General features: G+C 34.3%; 1 protein-coding gene across 19 annotated transcripts in view; it reads left to right on the top strand.

Moving 5' to 3' along the window:
* KIF20B (kinesin family member 20B) overlaps positions 1–14,018 on the top strand; it is an 83,710-nt gene that overhangs the window by 40,807 nt on the left and 28,885 nt on the right. For all 19 annotated transcript variants that reach the window (XM_060404933.1, XM_060404937.1, XM_027960158.2 and 16 more), the window contains 3 exons: positions 6,662–7,895; positions 8,233–8,371; positions 12,083–12,202. In XM_060404933.1, the coding sequence (XP_060260916.1) occupies positions 6,662–7,895; positions 8,233–8,371; positions 12,083–12,202 (1,493 nt within the window). The remainder of the gene's footprint in view (positions 1–6,661; positions 7,896–8,232; positions 8,372–12,082; positions 12,203–14,018) is intronic.

Raw genomic sequence — 14,018 nt, forward strand, 5'->3', positions numbered from 1 at the left:
TCAATGAAGCAGAAGTAGATGTTTTTCTGGAATTCCCTTGCTTTTTCTATGATCCAGCGGATGTTGCCAATTTGATCTCTGGTTCCTCTGCCTTTTCTAAATGCGGCATGAATATGTGGAAGTTCTCAGTTAACTTACTGTTGAAGCCTAGCTTGGAGAATTAAAAAAAAAAAATATATATATATATATATTTAATTTATATAAATTTTATTTTAATCGGAGGCTAATTACTTTACAGTATTGTATTGGTTTTTGCCATACGTTGACATGAATCTGCCACGGGTGTACATGTGTTTTGAGCATTACTTTGCTAGTGTGTGAAATGAGTGCAATTGTGTGGTAGTTTGAACATTCTTTGGCATTGCCCTTCTTTGGGACTAGAATGAAAACTTAACCTTTTCTAGCCCTGTGGCTGTTGCTGAGTTTTCCAAATTTGCTGGCATATTGAATACAGCACTTTAATAGCATCATCTTTTAGGTTTTGAAATAGCTCTGCTGGAATTCCATTACCTCCACTAGCTTTGTTCGTAGTGATGCTTCCTAAGGCCCACTTGACTTCACACTCCAAGGTGTCTGGCTCTAGGTGAGTAATCACACCATTGTCGTTATCTGGGTCATAAAGATCTGTTTTGTACAGTTCTTCTGTATATTCTTGCCACCTCTTCTTAATATCTTCTGTCTCTGTTAGGTCCATACCATTTCTGTCCCTTATTGTGCCCATCTTTGCATGAAACATTCCCTTGGTATCTAATTTTCTTGGAGAGATCTCTAGTCTTTCCCATTCTGTTGTTTTCCTCTGTTTCTTTGCATTGTTCACTTTGGAAGGTTTTCGTATTTCTCCTTGCTGTTCTTTGGTACTCTGCATTCACGATAGGTATGTCTTTCCTTTTCTCCTTTGCCTTTCACTTCTCTTCTTTTCTCAGCTATTTGTAAGGCCTCCACAAACATTTTGCCTTTCTGCATTTCTTTTTCTTGGGGATGGTTTTGATCACTGCCTCCTGTACAGTGCATGAACCTCCGTCCACAGTTCTTTAGGCACTGGAGAAGGGAATGGCAAGCAGCCCCTCCAGCATTCTTGCCTTGAGAACCCCATGGACAGTATGAAACAGCACACTAAATGCGTGGTCATTCTCTATTGTCCACTGAATGAGTGGTGCCTTAACTACAGGGAGTATAATCTTTTTATGATTTCCATAGCACCGTGCCTCTGTTTTTTCACCTTGTTTGGGGCCATAGAGTAGTTGAGAATTCAGCGTAGATGAGAATGTAGGATCTGTAGATGACTAGGAAGTGGAAGTGTGCAGGAGCGAGTGATCCACATGGTACAGCTAATCCTAAGGGTAACCCCATTCATGGAAGAGATGATTATATAATAGTCTGGGTTGTTAGTGATAAATAATTTGGATGTGAGTAGGTTTATAAATTTAGGTAACAAAATACTCCCCCCCCCCCAAATCATAACCACTGTGGCTATTTCTTAATTTTTGTTGTTAAGAGACTATAAGGACTACATAAGAGATCATATGAAAATTGTAGCTATAATATAACCATTTTTCACCCTCAACCTGCTACTAAAAAATCTCCAAAACAAAATATGTGATTTCTGTACTTACTAGGATAGGATTGGGGGCTGATAGTTATGCAGGATTGATGTTTTCTGCTCTTAAAAGGAAATGCAAAGCTATTTCCCTATGAAAGTGAATTTACTTCTTTGTGTCACTATATCTGTACTTTGGGTAAGCTGATTAACCATGTAAACATTTCAAGAAATAAGCCTTCAGAATAGTAATAAAGGAGACAAACCAGAAATATGCTGTAGTCTGTTCACCTGTGACTTTTCAACCAAAACTAATTTTTGTAGCAAAATATAGGTAAAGCAGTATATGTACAGGTTGGATGTGCTGGAAATACTGAATTAAAGTAACTTTCTTATTGCTATGTTTACTTTTTATAAGTTAACCTATATTAGGCTCATATACTGTATAATCTACTTCATCTTTATTGCTAGACTAATAATTTAATTTCTCCCTAACACTGTTCTGAATATGTTCTATGGATCCTTTGATATGAAACAAAAATTTCTAAAAGGATAATGTGAATATCTGAATATCAGATGCAAATCTAATTTCCTGAAGTGTCTTATGTAATTATCTAGTTTATTAAAGTAAGAGAACAACATGACAGAATGCTTTTATTGATCACAAAAGCTATGTTGCACTTGATTTAATTTACCTCAAGGTTTAGGGATATGTCCATATAGTATACATGACTCAAGTCTCTTCTCTCAGGATATTCAGGATTTATTTGTGAGCTCTGAATTTCTGATTATCATTTTTAACTTGCTTACATCCCATCTCTCTTGATAAAGGGTTCAGACATTTTTTTTATAATTTGTCTTCTTAAAGAGCAGAAGGACTAGTCATTTCCACTGGTGAAGTTCCACCAATGAAGTCATAGGTGTGAAAATTGTGTCATAAGTACAAAATTACTTAAAGGGAAAGTAGAACAGAAGTGTGAATCAGGGGGAAAGAAAGTTATTCCACTTTGGGATGACTTAGCTACAGTTTTGTAAAATGTTAGGAGACAGTCTGAATTTTAAAAAATTCGTAAGAATAAATGGGCAAGTTTGTTATAAAAGTAAATAAGAGTGAATCTGTTAGTTTCCAAAGTAGCTGGAATCCTTAGAATAAACTGAGAATCTGAAGGACCTAAATTATGAAAATGTAACTACAAACATAGGAAAATCTTCAAAAATCAACTCATTAGCTTTTCAGAAACCAGGCTATGGAGCAGGAGTAATGCCATGATTTTCCTCTCCTTTTTGAGTCAGAAGAGACAGTGTAATTTATAGGGATTAAAACGTTATCCAGTGTGCTTTTAGGTAGTCTGTTAAAGAAATCTTAGAATCCTGTTATGGGATTACATAATTACTGCTGCCCAAGAGCATTTAAACTATTGCGTGAAGGAAAAGAATATGGATTGTATTTGGAAAATGAAAACAAACAAAGCTTGTTTTCGCAAGTATACTACTGAATGTAAAAATGGATAAATTCTTGGAGTGGCAAGATGATGTTCTCAGATTATATAGTGAGTTTGGGGTGAGGGGATACTCTAACCGGGGACATCAGAGAGAACTGGGATTTTTTTCCCCCCAGTCCTATTGAGGTATAATTGAGAAATAATATTGTGATATATTTAAACTGTTTAACATGATTTGATATACATTGTGAAAAGTTTCCCACCATGTTAATTAATTAATACATCCATCATCTCATGTATTCACCTCTTTTCCCCCTCTTTTTCTTTTTTGGTGAGAACACTCAAGTTACACACCCCAAGCAAATTTCAGTTGTACAATACATTGTTATCAATTATAGTCACCATGTTATAGTTAGATCCTATGAGCTTATTCATCTTCAACTGAAAAACTATACCCTTTTACAAGCCTCTCCCTGGTTCCATCAACCACCATTCTACTCTTTGTTTCTATGAGTTAAATCTTGTTGTTCCCTTGTATTGATACTACAGTATTTGTCTTTCCATGTGTAGTTTATTTCACAAAATGAACCCTCCAGGTTCTCCTGTGTTGGAGATGGCACGATTTCATTCTTCTTTAGGTTGAGTAATTATATTCCATTGTATACATACTTATACCCCTTTTTAAAAAATCCATTCACCCATCCATCGACACTTGGGTTTTTTTCAATGTCCTGGCTATTGTAAAAACTGTTGCAGTGAACATAGGGCATGAACTTGCATGAACTTCAATAGTGATTTCATTTCCTTTGGATTTATACTCAGAAGTGGGGTTGTTAGATCATATGATAGTTCGATTTTTGATTTTTTGAGAAACCTCCCTACTGGTTTTCTGCTGCCTATACTACTAAATATCCCCATTAACAGTGATCAGATTTCCTCTTTCTTCTCATTCTTGTCAACATTTGTTATCTCTTATCTTTTTGATGATAGACATCCTAACAGGTGTTAGGTGATAATCTTACTGTACTTTGGATTTCCTTTTCCCTGATGCTTAGTGATATTGAACACCTTTTCCTGTACCTGTTGATTATTTGTATGTCTTTTTGGAAAAATATCTGTTTGGCTCCTCTGCCAATTTTTTAATCGAATTGCTTGATTTTTTGGCTGTTGAGTTGTGTGAGTTTCCTATATATTTTAGATATTAACTCCTTGTCCTACCGGACAAATGGTTTGCAGATATTTTCTCCCATTCCACAGGTGGCCTTTTCATTCTGTTGACTGCTTCTTGTGGTGTGCATACTGTTTGTATGTAGGATAGTATTAATGTTAAAGAGCTTTTTATGATCTTAAAGATGCCTCCTTAACTGAACAGATTCATTAGATTGGGCACTGTTGTCTTGTCTAGATGCTCAGGAGCCTGCCACAGCAGCGGGAAAATTTAAGGGCTTGAAGTTCATTGCTGTGTGAGATTTGATATTTATCTCTTATGGAACAATTACATGTAGCCGGCCTGCCAGATAGGGGCTTTGTAATGAAGCAAACTGATATGTTTAGATCCAAAATGTATTATAGGGGTGACCATCAGGTTCTTCCAGAAGCTTAAACAGATAAGTGCCTGGATCGTTGTGTATGTACACTCAAGGTGTTTGCGTGTACAATACATTCCAGATTTACCAAATCAGTATGTTTGATACTTGTTTGGAATCTACATTCTGAGCTCTCTTGCTCACTCTCTAAAACTAGAGAGTCACCATTGTAAAAATGATACCGTAAAGATAAAACCTTAAAATTTAAAACATAAAATTACACTACAGTAACTGAGTTAATACAACTGGGCCATGTTAGATTATAAATTTGCGCATATCTAGACTGATTACAAAAATTGTGTTTTTCTGATCCAGTGATATGTCTTAGAGATAGAAAAGGAGAATATAAGCAACGTAGGTAAATGTCAAAATAATTCATTTAGGATTATTGTTCAAGTATGTAAAGATGCATTAGACACAGAGAGTCTTCTGTCAGGAAATTTGGAATATAATAGATGAGAGCAACAAGTATACATAGTATTTCAATATAATATGATGTACTCAGATTCATAGGATAATATGTTGGCACTTATTAAAAAGACAACTGTAAAATATACCTTTTAAAGATTCTTTGGACAGTTAACAACTGAAAGTAATAGATTTTTTGGAGAATTTCAGTCCAGTTCTCCCTTGTGACTGCCTTCTGCATTTATGGATTTCATATTGTACCTGGAACCTCTAAGCAGGAATTTGATTCTTAATGTGCTTAACGAGACTGCCAAATAAAAATATAGGTGAAATTGACAGATGAATGGCCAATTGAGGGGGATGCATGAAGGTCAAAAGGATGTGTTGAGTTGATCAATACAGTATCATATAAAAAATACATATAAATTGTATTAGAGTCATGTTGTATATAAAATTCACACATATAAACATCAAACCATGAAGTGAAATAGAATAGGAAAAAAATTTAAAAACCAAAAGTTCACATTCTTATGTTTTGAAGTAATTTTCCTAGGATATGAGACACTCATCAGATCAGTTATTATTATAACAGAAATTGTATAAAAACATAAAAAGATAAATTTGTACATCTGGAGAATTGAGAATTATGTTTCAAGAGTTAATCATGCAATCTGTGAGAAAAATTTGAACATAATTTATACTGGACAGTTGTGTAAGATGATTTATTTTGTCAACATAAATGTTAAGAATTAACTTTTAGCTAATAGTGCATCCTCTGGACAGTTTAATCTATATCAACTGTATTTATTAAAGTTCTTGTACTTACATAACATTTAGAAAATGCTTTAACATACCTTATATATTAATTTATTTGGCCCTCTTAACACTATCCTGTAGAAAGTAGGGCAGAGAGAAATATCCTAATTTTGAAATGTAGGTATTAAGCCTGAAAAAGACAAAATTTTATTTATTTTTAACTAGCTGAGCTCTTCTGTACAGATTTTCAATTTCTAATAATATCTAACTATATCCCAAGCACAGTGTTCTAAGTTCATTTATTTTCTTGATCTTTACAATAACTCTGAGATAGGTGATATTATTATTTCCATTTTACATTTGAGGAAACAGCCATGGAATCAACCAGTTTATTGACAGTTTTGCAACTAGTAAAGATAAGGCTCCATTAGACTTGGCAGAAGTTTAACCATTTTTCTCCTAATTTCCGCTCTGAAAGTGTAAGGCACTCAGTTTGTAAATCACTGATTTAGTAGACCTATAGTATAACTGTACTTTTAAACTGTTCTTTAGTGAGCCTTAGGTGTGATTCCCTACCCTCTATCTCTTAGTAATAATAAAGATTTGTGGTAGACAATTCAAATAACATTAAATGCTATAAAAAGAAAGTAGAAGTAACTGGTAATCCCACTCGGAAGTAGCTGCCAGTATTTTTTGTACATCCTTTGCTAATAACTCTGCTGTGACTTAACAGAACTATGATTTTCCCATAATTCGGTTTATAGTGTGGATGTTTTGCAGCCTGATTTTTCTTTTTTAACTCAATAGCTTCTTTGTTTTTCATTGTTTGTTTTCATATGTTTCATATGTTTGAATATTGGCTTATATGGTAGCTTTTTGATTTTATTAAAGTTTGCCAGATTAATAATGTATATATTTTTTTATTTTTAAAGGACTTACACATGCTAGTCCAGCTATCACTGAAGACCAAAAGAAAAGTGAAGAAACGCAAGAGAGCATTTCAGTTGAGGAAAACATTAGAGTTCTACAAGAAAATAATGAAGAGCTAAAAACACGTTTACTCACCATTGAGAATGAACTTAAAAATGAAAAGGAAGAAAAAACAGAATTAAATAAACAGATTGTTAGTTTGCAGCAGGAACTTTCTTCTTCTGAAAAAAAAAGTTTAGGCTTTAGTATAGAGGTCCAACAAATTCAGTCGAGTTATGACAATGTGATTTCTGAATTACATGTGCAGAAAAGTATAAATCAAGAACAGAAGGAAAGGATCATAAAATTGTCAGAGGAGATAGAAACTGCTAGAAGAAACATCACAAATAATGTTTCCCAAATAAAATTAATGCAGGCAAAAATAGATGAACTGCGTAGACTTGATTCAGTCTCTCAGATTGCAAGCATAGATTTACTCAATCTCAGGGATTTGTCCAGTTCTCAAGAAGATAATTTGCCGAATACACAGTTACGTCATTTGGATAATGATTATTTGATAAGTAAGCAGGTTAAAGAACATGGTATTCAAGAACTTAGTAGGGAAAGGTCTTTCCATTCTACTGTTGAAGCCATTTGGGAAGAATGTAAAGAGATTGTAAAGACTTCCTCCCAAAAAACCCATCAGATTGAGGAACTAGAACAACAAATTGAAAAATTACAGGCAGAAGTAAAAGACTATACAAATGAAAACAACAGACTAAAAATAGAGGAGAGGGAGAAAAAGAATCAAGATGATTTACTAAAAGAAAAAGATAGTCTTATACAGCAGCTGAAGAAAGAAGTACAAGAAAAAACCATTAGTCTTGATATTGAAGTACAGCATGTAGTGGAAGGAAAGAGAGCACTTTCAGAACTTACGCAAGGTGTTACTTCCTATAAGGTGAAAATAAAGGAACTTGAAGCAATGTTAGAAACTCAGAAAGATGAATGTAGCCATTCAGCCAAGTTAGAACAAGAAATTATGGAAAAGGAATCTATCATTTTAAAGCAAGAAAGAAATCTGAATGAATGTCAAGCAAATCTTAAAGATTCTATCCAAAATGCCAGAGATTTAAGTGAAAGGGAAGTCAAATTGAAAGAAGAAATCATGCAATTAACAAAAAATTTGCAAGATGCTAAGCATTCACTTCAATTAAAGGAAGAAGAAAAGGAAACAAACTGGCAAGAAACAGAAAAGTAAGCCAAAAGTTATTAAAAGGTTTAAAAAATTTGCATTTCTTTTATTGATTTTTCTATATAGCTTTTAAAGAATTTAGGTGGGCATAACTTAATCTGGTTAAATATAGCATGTATGTTAAGAGAAGAACTTGAACTTTGTATAAACCTGTGGGACTGAATGTTATTTACATGCAGAGTTCTGTTTATAAAATCTCCTGAAATCCTTGAAGTCCTCATTCATGCTATGGACATTCCAAGTTTGTGAAAAGATCTGATTTTGTAGATTACTAGTCACACATATGATCCTAAGTGATTAGTGATATATCACTACAGGAAAGTGATTTTTTCTTTTTAGGTTGAAAGAGGAGCTCTCTGCAAGCACTGCTCTTATCCAAAATCTGAAAGCTGATCTCCAGAGGAAGGAAGAAGATTATGCTGAGCTCAAAGAGAAACTGGCCGATGCCAAAAAGCAGATTGAGCAAGTACAGAAAGAGGTTAGCTATTTGAAAAGTTGTGTGGCCAGTTTAAATGATGATCATTGTTTTCCTTACATACCATGTTTAGACACTAGTTTTAGTATTGATGAGAACATTTGTCAACTCCATAATTTTTTTTTAATGATGAGAACTATTATTGCACCAAAAATTTAGTCAGCTTAAACAAACCGAAGAATGTCTGATAGTAAGAAAAAATACGTGCCTTCTATAAGATTAGAACCTTTTTTTTTCTTTTAAGGACTAAGCTCAAGTCCCCCCAAAAAGTAAAAAGTAAACTTCTGTTTACAGGTTATATGTAGGAGAGTATGTAGTACAGTTGTAACAAGTTTTTATTATAATTTGATATTAAAAATAGGAAATACGTTCACATGGTTCCAAATTTAAAATACATGAAAGTATATATAGTGAGGGGAAAACTGCCATCAAGCTTCCCACCAAGGAATCAAGTGTTACCAATATTTTTTTTTCTTCTCTGTCTTCCTCTGTTGTTCCTTCCTTCTCTTCCTGTTAAAAAATGGAAACCTCCAATAAACACTGTGTGAACCTCATTTTTCTTCACGTAGTGTATCTTGGCTGTCTCTCCATCTCAAGATATAAAGAGTTTCCAGATGACTTTTTTAATGACTAGGAACATGTATTTATGGTTAATGAGTCCCCTATTGTTGAACAATTAAGGTGATTTCCAGTTAATGATGCAGTGATGTCGTTTTGAACTTTTGTAAGTCTTCCTGTGAAATAAATTCCTAAAAGTGGAATTTATGAGTCACTGGTTTGTACATTTTGATATTTATTATGCTTTTTAGAGATTTTTCCAATTTACTCACCAGGACTAATGTATAAGAAAGTATTGTTGTCTATACTCTTATCCACAAGGTAGTATTTTATCATTATTTCTTTGATATCTGCTAACTTGACATGTAAATAGTATATCTCAACTATAATTCTAACTTGCATATCTTTTAATTAGAATGAACTTTTTTTGGTTTACAATTAATTTTTTTTTCTCCTGTGGTCTGAGTATTCATATTCTTTTAGTTTAGGTTTTTTTTTTAATTGTTATTGCTTTATAGGAGCTTATTATATATTTAGGAAATTAACTTTTTAAGGTTTTAATTGTGGATAACCCCTGTAACCTGACCCGCATCTTGCCATTTTTCTTGATTTTGATTATGGTGCTTTTTTCCCTTGGAGCAATTTATTTTTCTTTTATGACTGCTGTATTTTGTATCATAATTAGACTTTTTTTAAAAGTTGAAATAATTTTAAATATTTTTCATTACTTAGAGGTAGTTACAAAAGAATACTTAAATGCTAAGGTCTGAAGAATATTCACACAGCAGATGTTTGTGGGTCTCATCCATTTTTTGTTTCCTATCCCCAATGAAGTTACTATAATGAATGTTTTGTATTTGTCTTTTTTTGATCTGTTAAAAATGTAAGTTAAACTATATATATATATATTTTATTTCTACACATTAATTGTGTTCTGAGACATTATCCACATCATATTCCTGAGAGTCATTTATGTATAGTTATAGTTAATCACTTTCATTGCTGTGTAATATTCCAAAGTGTGTGTGACTATACAATTTAGTTATCTATTCTCTTGACCATTTAGATTGTTTTCATTCATTGCCCTTAGAAGAGTGATCCTATTTTAAACATGGCCCTACGTATACGTGTACAAGAATTTGTAGAGCATGGGGTGGAATTGTTGGGTCAGGAGATAAAGGGGTATCTTATGGTTTTAAGTTGTATTCCTCTCAGTGTCTGTTTTTATTCACTATATGTCTATTCTAGTTTTCACTCTGTGAAATACTTTCATTCATATTTTAATTTTGCTGTCCTTTTAAAAATTGTGTTGGATTTCTTTATTCTTGTGTCTGATTCTTTTTAAAAAAATTTATTTATTTATGGCTGTACAGAGTCTTCATTGCTGCACGAGCTTTCTCTAGTTTCCATCAGTAATTCTTTACCACTTCCCACCAGGGAAGTCCTTGGTTCTAATTCTTATAAAATATATTGCAAATACCTTCTAGCTTACTTGCTGAAAGTCAGGCCTCCTCTTTCTATGAAAGCCAGTCAGTGTTACACTTATTTCTGTGATTATTTTTTCACTTAATTTTTTTCTGTTATCTCGATATTTATTTTTCTGTTCCTCAGTACTTTTAAAAAGATTTTAAACTTTTTTATCCAGCATTTGAAGTCCTTGAATAATTTTTTTAGATAGCATAAGAAAACTCACAATAATATAGCATTAATGTAAATTAAAAATCAATGAAAAGAATGAATGTGAACTTTTTGATCAAATAAATTATAATTTTCATGACTGTTAGGCCTGTACTGGTAAAGAGAAGCTCCCGCCATGACTTGGTAGATACCCTCCGTATCCATATATGTAAAGTAGTTACTCTATGTGCTTGTGTGTTTTTATTTTTATAAATGGGATCAGCTATATATAAATACTGCTTTTAAAATTTGTTCTAATTTTAAGATTTTTTTTTTTCATAGTTTTAGGTGGTATCTCTTTTTAAGTAATGTTTTATTGTGCATATGACTAGCATTACTCTCAAGGGCGAGAATTAAGAGTGTTTTCTTTCAAAATAAACAATGTATAATGTTAATGCTAATAATAATAGAAGCTTACTCTGGATTGGTTGTTCTAAGTTTACATGTATCATCTCATTTAATTTTCATACAAATGTTAGGCATAGGGACTATTTTTAGCTTCCGTTTTATGACTAGGGAAATAGGCATTGAGAGAGATAACTTGTCCAGTGTTAGAGCCAGGATGGAAACGGAAGCAGTCCTTACGTGCATCTTGGTGCGATACATAGTCTCTATGTTATTGGCAGACAGTTTATTTCTGTAAAATTGATGAAGATGGTGTTTATTAGTGGAAGTCCCTTGTTTTTGAACAAAATAAGATAATATATAAGATTAAATTTTATTAATGTATGATTATAAAAGGAATATATGTTTATTATAGTAATTTTGGAACATACAGGAAGCCTAAAAAGAAATGTAAAAATCACCTGAAACCAAAGAACTACTATTATTACGGGATCTCCATAATTTTTATGAAGGGGAACTTTGTTCAGTTAATTTCCTTCGGTTTATGAGATCCCTAGCTATCTTGAAAATTGGCCTAAAAATGTACTTTGATTACATGTTTTCTATGCTTATCCCTTTCCCTTCTCCCTTCTCCTCCCCTCTTTTCCTTTAAGATTTGCATACTAATTCAAAGTGCTTTTCGATTTCTTTAATAGGTTTGTAGGATTAAGTTTGTAGGATTAGCACCAAATATCAATTGACCTTCCCTTGCATGGGTATCTTTTGATCTTGTAATTGCTCTGTTTTCATCCTCTACATGCCATTATTAGCTGTTAAGTTATTTCTTATATTACTGGATCATATTACTTAATAAATCTTGGAAATCAGAGTCAGTATTTTTCCCCTAGAGTATCTCTATTGATTTTTCCATGATAATAATTTCCCTCTTGCATGCATGGGACTATTATTCTGAGTCTTTTTTAGTAGTATTTACAGAGTTTGAGATTCTGATAATTTGAGTTACATCATGTATGTTGGAATCTGTAATTTTTCTAATGCTCTTAAAAGGACATTAATCTTTGAAACAGTGGCCTTGAATTTTAAACAACAAAAGCAATTAATATTTTTAGAAATACTTAATTTATTACTTTGTAGGTCTCTGTAATGCGTGATGAGGAGAAATTGTTGAGGATTAAAATTAATGAACTGGAGAAAAAGAAAAACCAGTGTTCTCAGGAAATAGATATGAAACAGCGAACCATTCAGCAACTTAAGGTAACAGTTTTGTTTTTAAAGATGATTTCAGTAGATTCTGGTGGTATATTTTAGTGTTTAATTAAATGTATATATATATATTTTTAAGTAAGAAATGGATAATCTGAGGATTGTAACCTGGGAGACAGTCTTTCAGAAAGCTCTTAGGACTGTTCTACCCATTAGAGGTCAAAGCAAAGTTGCATACTTTTTGAGACAAAGGGTTATGCATCAAATGATACATTGTTGGCAATTTACAGTACTCAGATGTGCAGTATAAAGTGAGTAGGGGGTAATCACAGCCCTTTGACCATAAGAAGGAGGGTTATCTCCTAAGGAGTTACCTTGTTGGCACCAGGAGAAGACAGCTCTCTCCCATCCAGCAGGCACCCCTGTGTCTTCTAAGGAGAGGCTAATGCCAGTGCACAGTGCACAGTTAGAATAGGGTGGGAGGCGGGCACAGAGAGTTTTATGTTTGGAAAAAAGTTTTTTTTCTTCTCCTGCCTTAAAATGTTTATCACAACTCAGGACTCTTAGGTGGTAAACCCAGCCCAGTTGTCTGGTAAAGGTGCCTAGAACAGCTGGGATTGCTCCAGAGATGCGTTTGCATTTGCCGACAGGGAAGGGCACTGCAGCCCCAGGTTTAGGGGAGATTCCCAGGCCTTGGGGAGCCCAGTTTCACGAGGATCTCTTAGTCCGCCAGCAAGATCCCCGACACCTGCAGAACAAGAGTCACGTTTTCAAGAGATGTTTGGAGGCCTTTAGGGGGAAAAAGCTGTTAAAATCCTGCTTTCAAGAAGACAATTATTTCATGATTCCAACACCTTAGGGATCTTTAGGGGACTTTGAGGAACAGCTATGAGTACTTGGCGATAAATGATTTGAGCATCAATCCAAAGGAATGGTGAGGTGTCAAAACAGATGGAAATTTTGTTTATAGTGTGCCCTTATGTAACCAGACACCGACTAGGTTCCTTCCCTCACTGTTGGACCACCTTTGACCACCGCTGTTGTTTTCCCTCTGTTTCCGTCCCCATCTGCCTACCTCTGTCGCTCTCCGTCTGCTTCTGTCCTGTCCGACCACCTCCACCATTCTCTGTTAACAGCCTGTGTTCTCAGGTTCGGCTGTCTGGTCGCCCTCTTCCACCGCTCTCCTGTTTCTGTCCACCGTCCTTGTTCTCTGTTTCCCTTGTGGCAGTGCTACCTGCATCATGCTCCGTCCACCTGCGTCGCTTTCCATCTGCCTACTCCGCCTTTCGCTGTCTGCTTCCATCCTGTCCGTCCACCTCCTTGGTTCTGTTTCCTTTCTGTGGGTCCCTCTCTGTAGTGCTGTTTCCGGTCTGTTTTGTCCCTGTCTGTCAACCTTGGTAGTTCTGTGTTTCCATCCGTCTCTGTCCACCCACCTCCGAAGCTCCTCCCTCATTTTCTGTCATTGTCTCTGCACCATCCCTCCAGCTGCAGATGGAAGGTTAGATTACCAGACAGGTTAAAACTAGAATTGAAGGATTTCCAGTGTCCATAAATTAATGTTGCGTCTTTTTCAAACCTTCCAGCTACTTTCTACATATAGGGGATGTGGGGGCCCTATTTTTTTCTGCATCTTGAGTTTACTTGATAAGGAATTTGTTTATGGTTTACTTTGTTGTTCCCATATTAAGTATATTTCGTCCCCTTTATGCTTTTTGTGTTGTGTAAGAGAACATACATGCTAGCTTAAAATGTTGAATGAAGAAAATGATTTGGCATTTTTTAGGTAGATTAAAGGTATAAAGTTGGGGGGGTTGTTTTTGTTTTATTGTTTCCTTTTATCACTCTCACCTTTACTCTGAGGTGAAAC

Source organism: Ovis aries, chromosome 22, assembly GCF_016772045.2.
Source record: "Ovis aries strain OAR_USU_Benz2616 breed Rambouillet chromosome 22, ARS-UI_Ramb_v3.0, whole genome shotgun sequence".
Lineage (NCBI taxonomy): Eukaryota > Metazoa > Chordata > Mammalia > Artiodactyla > Bovidae > Ovis > Ovis aries.